The following is a 17,346-nucleotide window of genomic DNA, read 5'->3' on the forward strand; positions in this document are numbered from 1 at the left end:
CATTCCATTCCACCCAGTTAGTTCCCTACTGACATCCCACTTTAGTTAACTATCAATTATTTACAGCTTACCAACTGCTGTAAATTTACAAACAGCACAGCCTCATTGTAAACGCGACAACAAAACCCTGTGTTGGTCTCTGTACACAGCAGCATGGCTTGTGTTGGACATTTCTTACCAATTGTATTTTTGTCTAGGCATTTGCCATAGAGATAACAACTGAACAGAACAGGGATTTGCCCAAAATAAAAGCAATACCCCAATGGGAATTCTTCTTTGCTACTTCAGCAGTTCATGTGGCGCAGCAAATAAATAGGCTCCCAGGCATGACTGTCCTCATTCTCTAACAGTTTGCTACTGCAAATTACAATTGAGGAGATTTAAAGAGGCAATAATGGCACAGAGCACTGTGATGATCTATTTTCCATATACACTGATGGGTGGCATTAGTGCTACTAATGAAGACACTGGGAATGGCAAAGTTACGCAAGGGCTTTAGTGTTAACGAACTCTTCAGAGGCAAAAGTAACAGAATTTAGTTCTTCCAAAAGTCAACGACTATGCTACTGTGTTTTATACCTAGAGGACGAGAAATGTGCCAGCGAGTGCATTTGTCTTTGCAGCTTGCAATGTCACAGCCTGTTTAAGATATTTATAATACACTATTTATAATATACTATTTATATCTGTAAATGTTTGAAATGGTTTACCCATTATATCAGAGAGTCTCAGATTCTACTCCACTAAGCTTAAAGCTCACTGAATCCGGCTAGTTAAACAAAATGGGCCTGTCTCAAGAGCTAAACTATAAAATACAAAGCTCTCCAGGCAACCAGAAAGAAACAAAGCATGTCTGCATTCATCTTCATTTATTAATGCTGCCGTCTCTACCCACCATTGGCCATCTGATTACTCAGACCAAGCAGAATGAAGCTCTTCCATACTTCATCACTTTGTCGATCGTTTGTGAAGATCCCTTCGTGTGTGTGTGTGTGTGAGTGTGTGTGTGTGTGAGTGTGTGTGTGTGTGTGTGTGTGTGTGTGTGTGTGTGTGTGTGTGGATCGTAGATGTAGTGCTTTCATGTTTTGGTCATGACACTTTGTGTACAGGTAAAATCATGGGGACTGTGGCGCTCTAACAGGGTGACAAAGTTCACACTTTACAGTGAGAACATATTAGTAAAGGCTGCAAACATCTATATCAATATAGCTATAGTAGAGAAAGAAGGTAGGTCGAGCATGCCCTCCTTCATTCCTCACACACAGACTGACACGAGTGACACCATGATGGAGTTCTCCATTTCAGCCGCTCCCATAATTTTTTTGATGTGTTGGTGGTTTGCAGGGAAATAATTGAGTTGGTAATTTTGCCACCACCCAGAATAATGGAACAGTAAAGCTTAGTACTATGCTGAACTGATCTCCCTAGCCAGCATCTCTGGTACAAAAAAACAAAAACAAAAAAACATGGACAATCAATATGTTTATTCTTTTGTGGTTTTATAAGAATGAGGTCAAGTGCATTAAAGACATCACTCCTATTTGGTCCCAATTTATGTTTTAACAGCCACATTAAAGAAGCATTTTATTAGATATAAAATATTTCTTAGAAAACCTTAAAGAAATATCTTATATCTTACATGTAATCAGTCCCTCCAGGATTTTGCAATTTTGCAATTTTTATAAATTATCGCAGATTTTCCACAGATTTGGGCCAAGATGTGTCATGTGAAATCATCACAATGATTTCACATGAAATCATCACAGCTAAAGCCCTCTTCAATTCACATGCATGTAACAAAAGTACAGCTAAAAGGTCTCATTTACCAACAAACATCACTGTGAAATTGCAATTTTGCCAGTTCAAGTAGTTTTCCACCAAAAAAGCACAAAAAAACTCTGCAAGTTGCATCGTAAATTTTGAAAAAAGTTTTCAGGCAAAATCAAGCATTTTTGGCCGCAATAATCACAAAAAAAAACTACGAAACCCTGTATGGACTGTACACTGTACTTATTAGAAATGCATGACTGATTGCAACAGACAATAATTTCGACACATTTCCCGGTTCTAAGAGAAGTTGTTTGTTCAGAATTATTAGTTAAAGTCTAAACATTTACAGTTGTTGCACAGTCAATAAATGTTTATGTAAAACATACTTTTGTAGAATGCTTTCAGAAATTATTTAGACAAAGGTGAACATAATTTTAGCTAGATCAAACACAACAGGCTCATGGTAAAAGATTGTTGTTTAGTCACATTGTGTTCTATGTAAATAGGCCTTAATTAACCCTAATTACGTTTTATATCATATCATATTGCTCCATTGTTTGAAAACGGCATAAGAACAGCATTAATAAGACCTTCTCTCATGTCTGTCTTATCGTAAGACTTGTATAGGTGAAGTTTTACTGTTGCTTTTTGAAGTGCTACAAAATTGTAAATTTATATACTATTATACTTCTGTTATAAATTATTTGAGTCCACACGTTGCGAATCTTTTCTAAGTACAGGGAAAAGATGCAGTGGACAGAGTATAAGCAGGAAAAGGTTCCGCATGCCTTTAACAGCAGTGAACTAACTATAGTAAAATGTACATCAGAAGCTATTAATATTAATCCAGCATTCACTGCAGATGTGACACTACCAACCTCATTTGAATTATGCTACTGAATAAATCCAAGTTGTTATCCAATTATGTAAACAAGAGAGTCCTGGAAAGAAGTACAGCATAAATTAAGAAATAGACAAATAAAAGACCTTAAGGAGCCAGTGTCTAGAGGAACCGAATAAGTATTTTTAGGAACATGATGCCAATATCCAAACAACAGTGTACTTCAGAGTAGCCCAAGCAGACCCATGTTTTGGTAAAAACATATTTTCTCTCTTTACTCATAACTCTACTCTATTCTGTATAGTGTTCTCGTCCCTTAACACGCTTCCGCTAAACACCTCTTAGTGGTACTTAGCAGCATTTCCTTAGTGGATGAGTACAGAAACCAATTTCCGGACCTTAAGCTAAGATGTACTATAAAAAGGTTCTTTTCACTTTCAGTACACAATGGCACAGCATTTGGAAATGAAATGTGCAGAGGATGACGAAGTTTTATTTGTGTATCTTGCATGACCCTTCAACACTTAGTCCTAGTTCCCTTCAACTCTTCATACACTTTTTATATTTAGTAGTCTTGGGTTTACAGTCTTGGGTTAAATCTACACATATTGGTGAGATTTTAAAAAAAAAAAAAAAAAAAAAAACAAGCACATAAAATGTGCAGTCTAAGTTCTAAGTATGTGTACAAGGAACTAGGCTGCTGCGATATAAAAAATAGTATTGTACCTACAAGATATTACACTGCCATGATATCCAGTGATGTTTATTACAATTACATTATACTAACAAACCTGATAACTTTTATGCATTTTGCATAGGGGATCCTCAATTTAACATTGGAGTATGCTAGTATGAGTTTTCACTCAAAAATATGGCAATAAGAAGTCATTTCCTCCACAAATAAAAAGGCAAATGAGCCAGATATAAATCTGGAGTGATTTGTACAGGTGTTTGGAACTGTCCAATATTAACTAACACTTCCTGAAAGCCCCGTCCCCTTCACATCATTTCATGTGCTCTCGACTCATTCCCAATACCCAATCACTGTTCACCATTGTTCCCAACACCCAATCAATGATTACCATCGTTCCCAATACCCAATCGCTAATCACCATTGTTCCCAATACCCAATCGCTGATCACTATTGTTCCCAATACCCAATCGCTGATCGACATTGTTTGTCCCATACTTCTTTGTTCATTTAGACTCAGGTATATTTTCAAGTAATAAAAGCAGTGATTCCACCTGTAATAATTTCCTTTGTGTCTATTTCCAACTACTCACTACTGCTACTTATTTTTCCCCAAGTTCTTGATAGAAATTGTAGTATTTTGTAAACACTAAAAATGTTAGTTTGTGGGGACATGACCAAAGAAATAAGATATAATCTTCTCATCTCTATTCCCCTACAACCTTATCTTATTCTGTTCTATCCTGGATTCAGAAAATCTTCCTTCATGAAACCTTTTGATATGCAAATGATCAATGAATATGAAAATTACATCATCTGGTGACTTCTAGTGTCTTTTTGAGTATACATTACCTTGTATCCCTAGAAGAGTTGACAACACTGTTTAGGGTGACTAATAGTTCACAAATGGTCTATTCCAGTACATTTTTGTGGTATCAAAGAAGTGAAAATGGTGTCCTTGAAGGATGAATCCATCTCCATCTTGGAAGAAATGGATGTGATGCAGTGTATATGTGTTGATGGGTAAAGCCTCAGCAACTCTAGCTTTCTTGTGTGTCCCACAGATGAGACCAGGAAACAGCAGTCTGAGCTAATGAACTGTGCCAGAGAATGGAAAAAAAAAGTGCTGAACATAGCTTCAGCATCCATGCAGCCAATCGCTCTATGAATTCATACTTACACACACAAAACCCAAAATACACCCGTGTGTGCGCATGTGTATGTGTTTAAAGAACCAAGTTCAGGAGAGAGCATCAGAAACAGATGGTGAAAGAGACAGAGAGAAAAATCTGCTAACAAGCATATGTACAGTTAAAGCAGAAGCCTCTCGTGGATCTTTCTCAACCTGCAAATAAGCCTGGCAGGAAAGGCTTGTTAGGTATGCACAGCACACTTGAACGAGTTTCAGAACAAGCGAACAAGCCCATCCAACAGGAGGTGCTCTCCATCCATTATTAATTATCCAATTAAGCCATTGACCCATGTACACTCTCAGTAATAAAGCTAGCCGTCTTTACTTTTCCTAGTTGCCATTGTGGTACAATGAAGGGTAGATCTTCTATATGTTTAGTGTTTAATTAGGAAAGTGTGTGCAGTGTATAGCATTAATTAGCTTTTACAGTAGTGGTCCTTAAGGATTAACTGTATAGCTTAGACGATTTTTTAAGGTTTCCAGGTGAAAATATACAGAATAAAGGTGAAGAATATGTTCCCATGATGGTACCACCCCAGTGACAAGGGAAAGTGTGTACAGGCGTTTTTATTCTACGAGTTACTAGAGTTAACATTGAATCTGAAACTGTAATAATAATAATAATAATAATAATAATAATAATAATAATAATAAAACATTGGTTTAAACCTAACTCCAAGTCTACATTGTGATTTTATTATCTGGTTATTTCTACGTGTCTCTAGGGAATTAGTCAGCTAGGCCTTATAGCCCATATGCATGATAAATGAGAGCAGACCTTTTGGTTTTGTTTACTTCATATAATTTGTGTTATTTGTAAGCAGTAGGTGTGTGTGGTGTGTTTAGTTCAACTCACCCAGTATAACACACAGAGCTGTATGTCTCCCTGCGGGTAAAACGCCGCTGTTTCCCATCATGAAGCGATATTTTCACACCGACGACAAGTTTGTCTAGTCTTCCTCTCTGCTCAAGTTACTCGTTATTCGATATTTATATTCTCCTAACTGTCATATACAGCATGTCTGAGTAAGAGACAGAAGCAGGTTCAGAGCAGTCCACTCTTCACAGATAACACTGAGCGAGTTGCAGTTGTGAAGAACAGCGACCGTTCTCGCGCGTGCGAGCGACACAGAGCGCGAGACGGAACGAATCACATTCTGACCTAAAGTGTTTCTGCCCAAAACCAATCAGACTTCAGTGACGGAAAGATGAGTCCGGTTTAGACTGGGTAAAAAACAAAGAAACAAATACACTATATCCAGAATCGTCGGGGAATCGGTGTGCTGACCGAAAGGACTCACAGGAGCACGAGCGGTTTGTGTGCGCGCGTGCGGGTGGAGGGAGGGAGGGAGGGAGAGAGAGGGGGAGAGAGAGAGAGAGAGAGAGAGAGAGATCTCTTTTTTTATTATTCTCAGGGTTCTATGAGTGTCTCGTTACTAGTGTTTCTTTTTGACTGTGTTGTTGAATGTATATACATTTGTTCCTACTTATTTATTTGTATATGTATATATGTAGTTATTTTCTAATTTGTTCCCAAAGTCTGTATCCAAGCTTTTGTGATACAAGCGTTAATATTTGTCATGGTAACTCATGTAGCAACCTTTTGACTTTGACTTGATTGATTTTGTGTGTGTGTGTGTGAGAGAGAGAGAGAGAGAGAGAGAGAGAGAGAGAGAGAGAGAGAGAGAGAGAGAGAGCGCAGAAGTAGCACTGTACCTAAAGCTGTAAGACACACACATTCCACTGGCATTATTAATGCAGCTAAGTACTGCTATGCTTACACCTAATCTAACCCTGACCTTAACTTCATTAACCAACAGTAACCTTTTGCATCTTTTAGTTTAAAAAAATTAATCAGTTTTCCTCGTGGGGATAAGCCAAATGCCAGATATTCCCCATCTGGTCTCCATGAAGATGTAAAAACAGGGCACACAGCTCTGTTTAACCTTTTCACTGAGTGATTAAGTGTACTTGTTTTTGTACCCCCACCCCCATGCCAATAAAGCTCACTGAATTGAGCAGAATCGAAAGTGAGTATTCTAAGCCCATAAGCTACAATAAAAGTGCTTTTCTGTCTTCCAGTCTGTGCAGAGAGGCTGTATTTACATAAGCAAAAATGTGTGTTTTACATAGGCAAAGGAGGGCTTTTTTACATACACAAAATGCTTTTCTTCATCCTACTGACTTCATGACTCAACATACACTATATGGCCAAAAGTATGTGGACACCTGACCAACACACTCATATGTGCTTGTTGAATTGCGCATTCCAGATTTAATCCCCTCTTTGCTGTTATAATAACCTCTATTCTTCTGGGAAGACTTTCACCTAGATTTTGCAGCATGGCTGTGGGGAATTGTGTTCATTAAGCTACAAGAGCATTAGTGAGGTCAGACACTGATGTTGGGTGATGAGGTCTGGGGTGCAGTCAGCGTTAGAGTTCATCCCAAAGGTGTTCAGTGGGGTTGAGGTCAGGGATCTGTGCAGGACACTCAAGTTCTGCAACACCAGCCTTGCCAAACCATGTTTTCATGGAGCTCGCTTTGTGCATTACCATGCTGAAACATTTTTGAGCCCCTTAGTTTCAGTATGAGGTCTTAGGATCTCATTGGGTATGCTATCAGTCAGAAGCACAACATCTCATTCCTCTCACTCTTATGCTGACAAACATCATTCTGTGTCTAAACAATTGGTGCTAACATCCTAAAGACGGTCTTAATGATATGAAATCTGGATGATAAAATAGACTCTTTTTTTGCCCAAACCTAAAATCTAAAAACAGTTAAATAACTTTGCAACACTATCACAATATTATTCAGGTATTCATTCTGTCTCAATTCAGCTGCAAAATGTATGTTCTGTACAAATAATTCCACTTTAGCATGTTTACAGCTAAGGAACACAACAGAAGACAGTTGTTAGATGGTTTATCAGTACCAAGAAAAGATGGATTACATCACCTCATGTTTAGCCGCCAACCACTGACTCCCTGTCTGGTACAGTTCAGGATTCAGTACAGGATCCATATTTTATTTGTTTTTAAATCTCTTCCTGGATTTGCACCCTCCTACATCATTGATTTTCTCAGGGAGTGTATGTTTTGGACTGTTGTCTGGTTACAGGATAAATTCATTTTTCATTTTCATCCTTATATTTTCTTTTTGATGAATGTAAGTCATTGGATGCATGGAAATTGTTTAAAGGTACTTATTACTTGACATCTCATCCATTCAAACTCATTCAGTCAGTGGTTTAGCCCAAGAGTAGTCAAACATTTTGGAGCCAAGGGCTTTGCATTTTACTATTTACTGGAGCCCTAGAGCTTTTTTTCACTCCTGAACTTTCCAGACAGAGAACAAATGGGGTCCTACTGACATTATTTATAAGTCAACTTTTTGGGGGGTCATTGAGGTTTGGATTAAACCCCTTCAATTCACAAATTCGGGTCAGGTCGGTTAAACTAGCTAATGATTATAAGAACACAATAACTTCCATAATGGTGGATTGTTATTTCCTTAAGAAAAACAAACAAACAAAAACAAACAAACAAACAAACAAACAAACAAACAAAAAACAGCTGACCACCCGATTATGTTTCTTGGACTTTTTTGGTGTCCCCAGACCAAATTTTAGGAATCACTGCTTCCTAAATGAATGACACCCCATATTTTCAGCACATAGTTACACAGTCAGTTCTTAAGCATTAGTGCTGAGGTCTATGTCACCCCCTGCTGGGAGCTGATGGCTCCTCTCATCATTACATTTTGCATTTTACATTTACAACAGAACGGTACGGGTCGGGTTGGCACAGTATGGGTCGGGCCAGTGCGTTTCGGGTTGGGTCGGTACGGGTCCGGTCGGTTTAGTACGGTTCGGGTCGGGTCAGTACGGGTCGGTTAAGGTCGGGTCGGTACAGGTCGGGTCAGTTTGGGTCAGTTCAGGTCAGGTCAGTATGGTTCGGGTCGGTACTGTTTGGGTCGGTACGGTACAGGTCTGTTCGACTTGGGTCAGTTCAAGTTGGTACAGTTCAGGTTGGCCAGGTCGGCACGGGTTGGGTCGAGTCGGTACAGTTTGGGTCGGTTGAGGTCGGGTCGGTATGTGTCGGGTCGGTACGGTACATGTTGGGTGAGTACGCTACTATATCAACATAACAATATCAAAAGTAACAGTCTGGTGTGGCCACCAGCTCCTTCATCCATGAGGATGAGATGCAGTGCATCTCATCCTCATGGACTGCACCAGATTTGTCACTTTTTGGTGTGAGATGTTACTCCACTCTTCCATTTGTGAGTCATTTGCAAGTTCTCAATCACATCTGGGGGGGCAAATGGTTACATGTGGTTTGCCACTGCAAGGATGATCAGCTGTCCTTCCTGTCTCCCTGTAGCACTATCTTAGGCATCTTACATTACAAACATTGCAGTTTATTGCTCTACCACATCTGCAGTCCTCATGCCTCCCTGAAGCAGGCCTATGGCATGTTCACGCAGGTGAGCATCCACCCTAGGCATCTTTCTTCTGGTGTTTTCCAAAGTCAGTAGAAAAGTCTCTTTAGTGTCATAAGTTATTGTAAGTGTGACCTTAATTGCCTACCGCCTGTAAACTGTTAGTGTCTTAAGGACTGTTCCACAGGTGCATGTGCAATAATTGTTCATGATTCTTTGAACAAGCATGAAAAAACATTGTTTAAACCCTTTCCAATAAAGATCTGTAAAGCTTATTTGGATATTACAAAATGATCTTTAAAATGAAAAAGGGAGACTTTTTTGCTGAGTATATATAATTATGTATCATATTGTCTTTATACTATAGTTATTATAAAAGCTCTACAGTAAAACACAGCAGTACTAAAAATATTGTATATATTTAATATACACAACCCTTAAGCACCCATGTAAGATAGTTGATCATGGTTAAATATGCAATAAACATAGGTACCATGAAGTACCAGTCAGTACCAGTACTATCATGTGTAATATTGTGTGTGTGTGTGTGTGTGTGTCCTGACCACAGTAAAATATGGTAAGGGCTATTCCACAGGTCAATGTGAGAGGACGTTTATTTTTTGCTGAGTATATTTGGGTTCACACTTGATAAGTCAAAGATTCTGGGTGACACAGTGATGCATAGTGATATTTCCTAAAGGTCCTGACATGCATGTATTTCAGCTCACAGCTTGCTGGCTTTTTCCTCGCATAATCTGTCATTATCTGGATTGTTATGTTTCTCTCTCCTGACTTTAATCTTCTGAATTTTGTTTCTAATCTCAACATGCAGTATTTTCATTACTTCACAGTTTGTTCTCTGCCTCATTGTCATTTCTTGCCTGTTTTTGTTTTCGAAACTTTACATGCGTTCCTCCAAGCTTCTTAAGGCAATGAATAAATGGGCACGATTATGGTTGGAACTAAAGTCTTAAGATCTCCAGGAACATGGTTGGTGACCACTGCTCTTGATAGTGTCTCCCCCAAGCATCTTCACTTTCTACTTTGATTCCTCAAACAGAACATTTAACTCTCCCCCAATAAGCCTCATCTCACCCTGTATTTGTGTTCATTTTTCTTAAGATTCCCCCTCACATCTTTTGTTCCTCTGCATATAATATAGATTTAAGTTCCTGATATTTAGTATGTCTTTATTATTTAGCACTTCAAGTTTTGAAATGACAAAAGTATATATAGTTTTCAAGTTTAGGACAAATGCATTTGATGTACACATTTGTTGCATGTTGTAATTCTCCTATGCTAACTCCTTCACAGGTTCAATTGTTTGAGCATTATATATCAAATTTACATTTATAACCCTTATCTGCACTTTGTGAGACAATGTAACAAGGGCACCTATGTTCAAAGTGCAACAGTGATGACACCCAGCATGTGCTCATTATGGAAGTCTCCCCCCAGGGTATATGAGAAACACTGTGCAGAACTGTCTTCCTGATCCCTACAGATGTCTCCTCAGTTTAAAACCTGCTACTATCACCTTCCCCATCCAAACACATTCCTTAAAGCCTCACTTAGTATTCAGATCTAAACACATCTCAGAAACTGCCATGGTAATGATAACCATTGACCTCCTTTGCACAGCTGATTCTGGACTATTCTCTATTCTCATCCTCCTAGAGCTCAGTGTAGCCTTTGACATCATCTGTCATCGGATTCTTCTAGAACGTCTAGCTAACACTGGAGTCCTTGGCACTGTACATCAGTGGTTCGCATCCTACCTCACTGACAGGACACAATTTATCCAAATAATGACCTGCAAGTCAGAGAGCTGTGCTGTCACCAAGGAGGTTCCTCAGGGCTCAGTTTTGGGGCCTCTCTTATTTATCATCTATCTCCCCCCACTCGGCAGAATCCTTCGACATTATGGTGTTCACTTTCACTGCTATGCTGACGATACTCAGCTTTACATGTCCACGAAGCCCTCAGCCTCTCTTCCTCTCAGTACAATCATAGCCTGTCTTCATGACATCAACTTATGGATGAATAAGAACTATCTGAAATTAAACAACAATAAGAATGAGCTACTCATTGTTGGCTCACCACCCTCTCCATTGACGGCTGCACCATACCCTCCTCCAATCAGGTTAAGAGCCTTGGTGTTATTTTAGATAGCACTCTCTCCTTTGCTGCACACAAACAATGCTTCTCGCAGTGCCTATTTCCATCTACGGAACATTGGAAGACTACGCCCATCCCTCACTCAACACAGCACAGAAGTCTTGGTCAATGCTTATGTTATACTGCTGCAACTCCGTTCTGTCTGGCATCCCTAATAACCTACTTCACCAGCTCCAAATAATCCAAAATTCTGCAGCAAGTATCATTACATGCTCCAAATCAACAGTCATGTAACACCTCTGCTCACCTCACTTCACTGTTCTTGTTGCCTATCGAATTAAATTCAAAATTCTACTTTTCACATTTATGGCCCTACATATCATGCTCCCACTTACCTCACTAAACTCTTGGAAAACTACACCCCTCCCTGCCTACTGAGATCCTCCTCAGCAGGTCTACTAGCAATACCGGACATGAACTTTACCACCATGGGTGGAAGAACCTTTGGTCACATTGCCCCTAAGCTCTGGAATTCACTTCCCCATTACATCTGCAACTGTGAATCAATTTCAAGATTCAAAAGTTCTTTAAAAACTCATCTCTTCAGGCTTGCATATTCTCCGTGACATGGTTACATAACACATAATTATAATACGTGTTTTAAGTATAACATTGTATTGTGTGTGTATATATACACACACATACATACATTATTTATATATATATTTATATATATATTTATATATATATATATATATATATATATATATATATATATATATATATATATATATATATATAAATAAAATTGTATATATAATATTGTGTTTTCATGTTTTGTGCATTGTATTTGCATGTTGTATTTGTGAAGTGATCTTGGGTATCTTGAAAGGTGCTTTTTTTTAAAAAAAAAAAAATTAAATGTATTATTATTGTCATTATTGTTTACATCCAAGATGACATTTCCTGAGGAACTTTCCACATACAAATGACCCTGAACTGAGATTATTGTGACTGAGGGAATTCCGGATTTATACTAGATTTATATTTAGATCCCTAATGAGCAAACCAGAGATGACAGTGACAGAGTTTACAAAAAATAAGAAGAAATATTAGGAGGAACCAGACTCAAAAGGGAACCCATAGTCATCTAGGAGACACCGGATAGTGAGATTGTAAATCTTTATGGTATAAAATTAAGCAAAGTTAGACAGTAATAGGTGTGTTGAAAGGATGTTTTATGTCAGCATCATAGTCCATATGATTACAGTATGCAGTGATTAGGTAGAAGTCTATAGTATCTAGGTGAGATTATCTACTGAAGAAAGGATTAGACTTGGGTGGAGTAGAGCGGTAGAAGTAGAGTGTCGGGGTGAGTGTGGAGGGCAAGCGGAGCCACAATAGTAGAAGTGCACATACATGACAGGGGAGCAGAGAGACAGAAAGAGAGAGAGCAAGAGTGCGAGCTGTTAGGAGAGCAGAAGTAGCACAGTACATAAAGCTGTAAGACACATTATTAAACAGATTCAGTACACCTTTATATTATACAAATAAAAGTAATCAAGCCTCTGTTAAAATAAATAAAATTGGCACTATTTGACTCTTATACAGAAGAGAAATTATTTATAATCACACTACTCATTGTCACCCAGTTGAGGATGTGTTCACTTTTGAGAGTGGTTCTTCTCAAGGTTTCTTTCTCATGTCATCTCAGGGAGTTTTTCTTTGCCACCGTCACTTTTGGCTTGCTCATTTGGGATAAATTTACTAATTTAAACTTTTAACTGTAACTTCATATCCAAATGTCCATTGTTAAAAGCACTATATAAATAACATTTAATTTAATTACACTCAAATTACACCATTTGTGGGATGGTGTTCAGTTCAGAGAGAGTGTGTGTGTGTGGTTGTGTGGTTGTGTGTGTGTGTGTGTGTGTGTGTGTGTGAGCGTGTGTCAGTCAAGTCTCTGAGTATTGAGGAGTCTGATGGCTTGGGGGAAGAAGCTGTTACACAGTCTGGCTGTGAGGGCCCGAATGCTTCGGTACCTTTTTCCAGATGGCAGGAGAGTGAAGCGTGTTTGTGAAGGGTGTGTGGGGTCTTCTACAATGCTGGTGGCTCTGCGGTTGCAGCGTGTGGTGTAAATGTCTGTGATGGAGGGAAGAGAGACCCCAATGATCTTCTCAGCTGTCCTCACTATCCACTGCAGGGTCTTGCGATCCACTGAGGTGCAATTTCCGAACCAGATAGTGATGCAGCTGCTCAGGATGCTCTCAGTAGTTCCTCTGTAGAATGTGGTGAGGATGGAAGGTGGGAGATGGGCTTTCTTTAGCCTTTGCAGAAAGTAGAGATGCTGCTTTATCTATGGTTATTTATCTAAATCCTCCAAACATTGATTAAGAATTCCTGACCGTGAGCCACGTGACCAGGCCAATATAAAAATCCTGCTTTATCTCCTTGATGCTAGAAAAGGTTGTAGCTCAGCAGCTGAGCCCACACACATCCAGATTTTTGTGAAGCTACTTTGTGATGATCCATCCATCTTCTATACTGCTTATCCTTCCTTCAGGGTCACGGGGAAACCTGGAACCTATCCCAGGGAGCATCGGGCACAAGGCGGGGTACTCCCTTGACAGGGTGCCAATCCATCGCAGGGCACACTCACATACACACACCCATTCATACACTACAGACACTTTGGACATGCCAATCAGTCTACCATGCATGTCTTTGGACAGGGGGAGGAAACCGGAGTACCCGTAGGAAACCCCCACAGCACGGGGAGAACAATTGAACCCCCGCCCCTGGAGGTGTGAGGCGAATGTGCTAACCACTAAGCCACCATGCGCTCTACTTTGTAATGATGGCTTGTGTTAAAAGTGCTGTACAGATAAAACATTGAATTGAATGTCAGGATAGTCATTTCTATCTATAACACAAGTAACACAAGCTAAATGCAGTGTTATGTAGCATTTAAGAAGGCCAGAATGGAAAAAACAATGTACTAATACTCCAATCACTTGTTAATTCATATATACATCACTAAATGTCTTCAAGTCTATTAAGATCTATAAATCTTCAAAATAAATGCATTTTTAGATTGAAGTTTTGAATTTCTGTTGTAGTGTTTGACAAATGTCAGGATTATTCAGGGAATGATTTATGTCCCCTCCAATATTTATTGGATTAATCATTCTGTATAAACAATGTGTTATCAAGTTAACTGATGAAATTCAGGACAGGCTCTGAATCTGCTGCATCCCTGACCAGGATAAAGTGATTACTGAAGATGAATGAATGAATAAATGATGAATTTGATTGCTCCCTGAACCTTCAAATGCGATGAGAAATGCAATGAGATGGGTCTAATGTCCTAAATAAAAGGGCACATTTCCCCATCCACTGCACATGAGAGATCAAGAGTTAAAGATCATAGTCATATGATGCAAAATCATTTCAAGCTCAACAAGTGGAACAGATGGTCACCTCAGCTCAGTATTGAACCAGGGACCCTCACAGCTCCAGTGTCCTCGGTTTGATCCTGAGCTTGTGTTATGGTGGGTCTAGCACACTTTTATTTTAAATGTTTCTATAAAGGGAGTACAGGGAAAACAGGCAGTACTGTTAAACTACATTTTTACTTGGAGAACAAGCTAAATCATACAAAATGACATAAGGTGCACTAAGGTTCTTCAATGTCAATACATCAGTACAGTGATCTCTACAGAAGTCAGTAATATATCTGCAGCATGAAACTACAGTGTGAAACAGTGTACTCTTACAGCACAGAGACAGAGGTGGTATAAATTAAAGCCAGACTGCTAAAGAACCGCAGTTGTGATGATTCATCACACGGATGAGCTGGTGGACATGAAAACAATTAACATTAATGCAATGAATGCAGTCTTAGAGCATATGGGTCAAAAATAATTCCAGTACAACTTCAGCATCTAGTGACATTAATTTTTTTTCCAGCTAGTGTTCTACAGTGAGGGAAAAAAGTATTTGATCCCCTGCTGATTTTGTACGTTTGCCCACTGACAAAGAAATGATCCATCTATAATTTTAATGGTAGTTGTATTTGAACAGTGAGAGACAGAATAACAACAAGAAAATCCAGAAAAACGCATGTCAAAAATTTTATAAATTAATTTGCATTTTAATGAGGGAAAAAAGTATTTGACCCCCTCTCAATCAGAAAGATTTCTGGCTCCCAGGTGTCTTTTATACAGGTAACGAGCTGAGATTAGGAGCACACTCTTAAAGGGAGTACTCCTAATCTCAGCTTGTTACCTGTATAAAAGACACCTGTCCACAGAAGCAATCAATCAGATTCCAAACTTTCCACCATGGCCAAGACCAAAGAGCTCTCCAAGGATGTCAGGGACAAGATTGTAGACCTACACAAGTCTGGAATGGGCTACAAGACCATTGCCAAGCAGCTTGGTGAGAAGGGGACAACAGTTGGTGCAATTATTCGCAAATGGAAGAAGCACAAAAGAACTGTCAATCTCCCTCGGCCTGGGGCTCCATGCAAGATCTCACCTCGTGGAGTTGCAATGATCATGAGAACAGTGAGGAATCAGCCCAGAACTACACGGGAGGATCTTGTCAATGATCTCAAGGCAGCTGGGACCATAGTCACTAAGAAAACAATTGGTAACACACTACGCCGTGAAGGACTGAAATCCTGCAGCGCGCGCAAGGTCCGCTGCTCAAGAAAGCACATATACATGCCCGTCTGAAGTTTGCCAATGAACATCTGAATGATTCAGAGGACAACTGGGTGAAAGTGTTGAGGTCAGATGAGACCAAAATGGAGCTCTTTGGCATCAACTCAACTCGCCATGTTTGGAGGAGGAGGAATGCTGCCTATGACCCCTGGAACACCATCCTCACCGTCAAACATGGAGGTGGAAACATTATGCTTTGGGGGTGTTTCTCTGCTAAGGGGACAGGACAACTTCACCGCATCAAAGGGACGATGGACGAGGCCATGTACCGTCAAATCTTGGGTGAGAACCTCCTTCCCTCAGACAGGGCATTGAAAATAGGTCGTGGATGGATATTCCAGCATGACAATAACCCAAAACACACGGCCAAGGCAACAAAGGAGTGGCTCAAGAAGAAGCACATTAAGGTCCTGGAGTGACCTAGCCAGTCTCCAGACCTTAATCCCATACAAAATCTGTAGAGGGAACTGAAGGTTCGAGTTGCCAAACTTCAGCCTCGAAACCTTAATGATTTGGAGAAGATCTGCAAAGAGGAGTGGGACAAAATCCCTCCTGAGATGTGTGCAAACCTGGTGGCCAACTACAAGAAACGTCTGACCTCTGTGATTGCCAACAAGGGTTTTTAAACCAAGTACTAAGTCATGTTTTGCAGAGGGGTCAAATACTTATTTCCCTCATTAAAATGCAAATCAATTTATAACATTTTTGACGTGCGTTTTTCTGGATTTTTTTGTTGTTATTCTGTCTCTCACTGTTCAAATAAATCTACCATTAAAGTTATAGACGGATCATTTCTTTGTCAGTGGGCAAACGTACAAAATCAGCAGGGGATCAAATACTTTTTTCCCTCACTGTAGGTACAGACACAAAGGTGTGACCGAGCTAGCAGACAACATGAGAATGAGACACTCAGGAGGTGACAATAATGAACACAGCATAACAGTTTCTGTATTTAGCTATATAAAATACCAACTGGCATTCAGCTAGCTGACATGCACTGCAATCTAACCATTAGTTATGCTCACAGTCCCTATAAACAGTGTCGTAACTAAATGGTGATTATTGTTACACACCACTACTACTAAAGATCCAGTGAATTATTATTGTCAAAAGCAGTTCCATAAAACAACAAGGTTAAAAAAAAAAAAAAAAAGAAAGAAAATATATTAATTTATACTGTAGTGAACTATAAATTTAACACCTGCGACATACACTGTTAAAATAAGGCAGGTCATAATGCAACTACAAAGATAAAAACAGCACTGAGTGTGGATGAAAAAAAAAAAAAAAAAGATATATAATTACAAAATTGGCTCAATCTCTCAGAGACTGCATTTTGTCCAGTGCTACATATTATCATCCTCTAATAATAATCCAGTTTATACTACAGCATTTAAAAGCTTATTCTGAATACTGAACACTAAATGTCTCGTATCACAAGAAACCAAAGATAAAAAGAAAAGTGACTGTTTCGGGTTCTACAAATACAAGTTTCCAGTGTTGGGGATCCATAGTGGTTCAGCTGGTTGCTCTTTCACAGTAACAGGAAGATGTGTGA

At 39.3% G+C, this 17,346-nt stretch overlaps 1 protein-coding gene across 1 annotated transcript in view; it reads right to left on the reverse strand.

Annotated features, from left to right (window-relative positions):
- Window positions 1-5,830, reverse strand: part of ramp1 (receptor activity modifying protein 1) — a 43,356-nt gene extending 37,526 nt beyond the window's left edge. Inside the window, exon 1 of the mRNA XM_017469348.3 lies at window positions 5,351-5,830. Coding sequence (XP_017324837.1) covers window positions 5,351-5,411 — 61 coding nt within the window. The 5' untranslated portion in view covers window positions 5,412-5,830. The remainder of the gene's footprint in view (window positions 1-5,350) is intronic.
- Between the last annotated feature and the right edge of the window lie 11,516 nt (window positions 5,831-17,346).

The sequence above is a fragment of the Ictalurus punctatus genome, chromosome 6 (assembly GCF_001660625.3).
Source record: "Ictalurus punctatus breed USDA103 chromosome 6, Coco_2.0, whole genome shotgun sequence".
Classification (NCBI taxonomy): domain Eukaryota; kingdom Metazoa; phylum Chordata; class Actinopteri; order Siluriformes; family Ictaluridae; genus Ictalurus; species Ictalurus punctatus.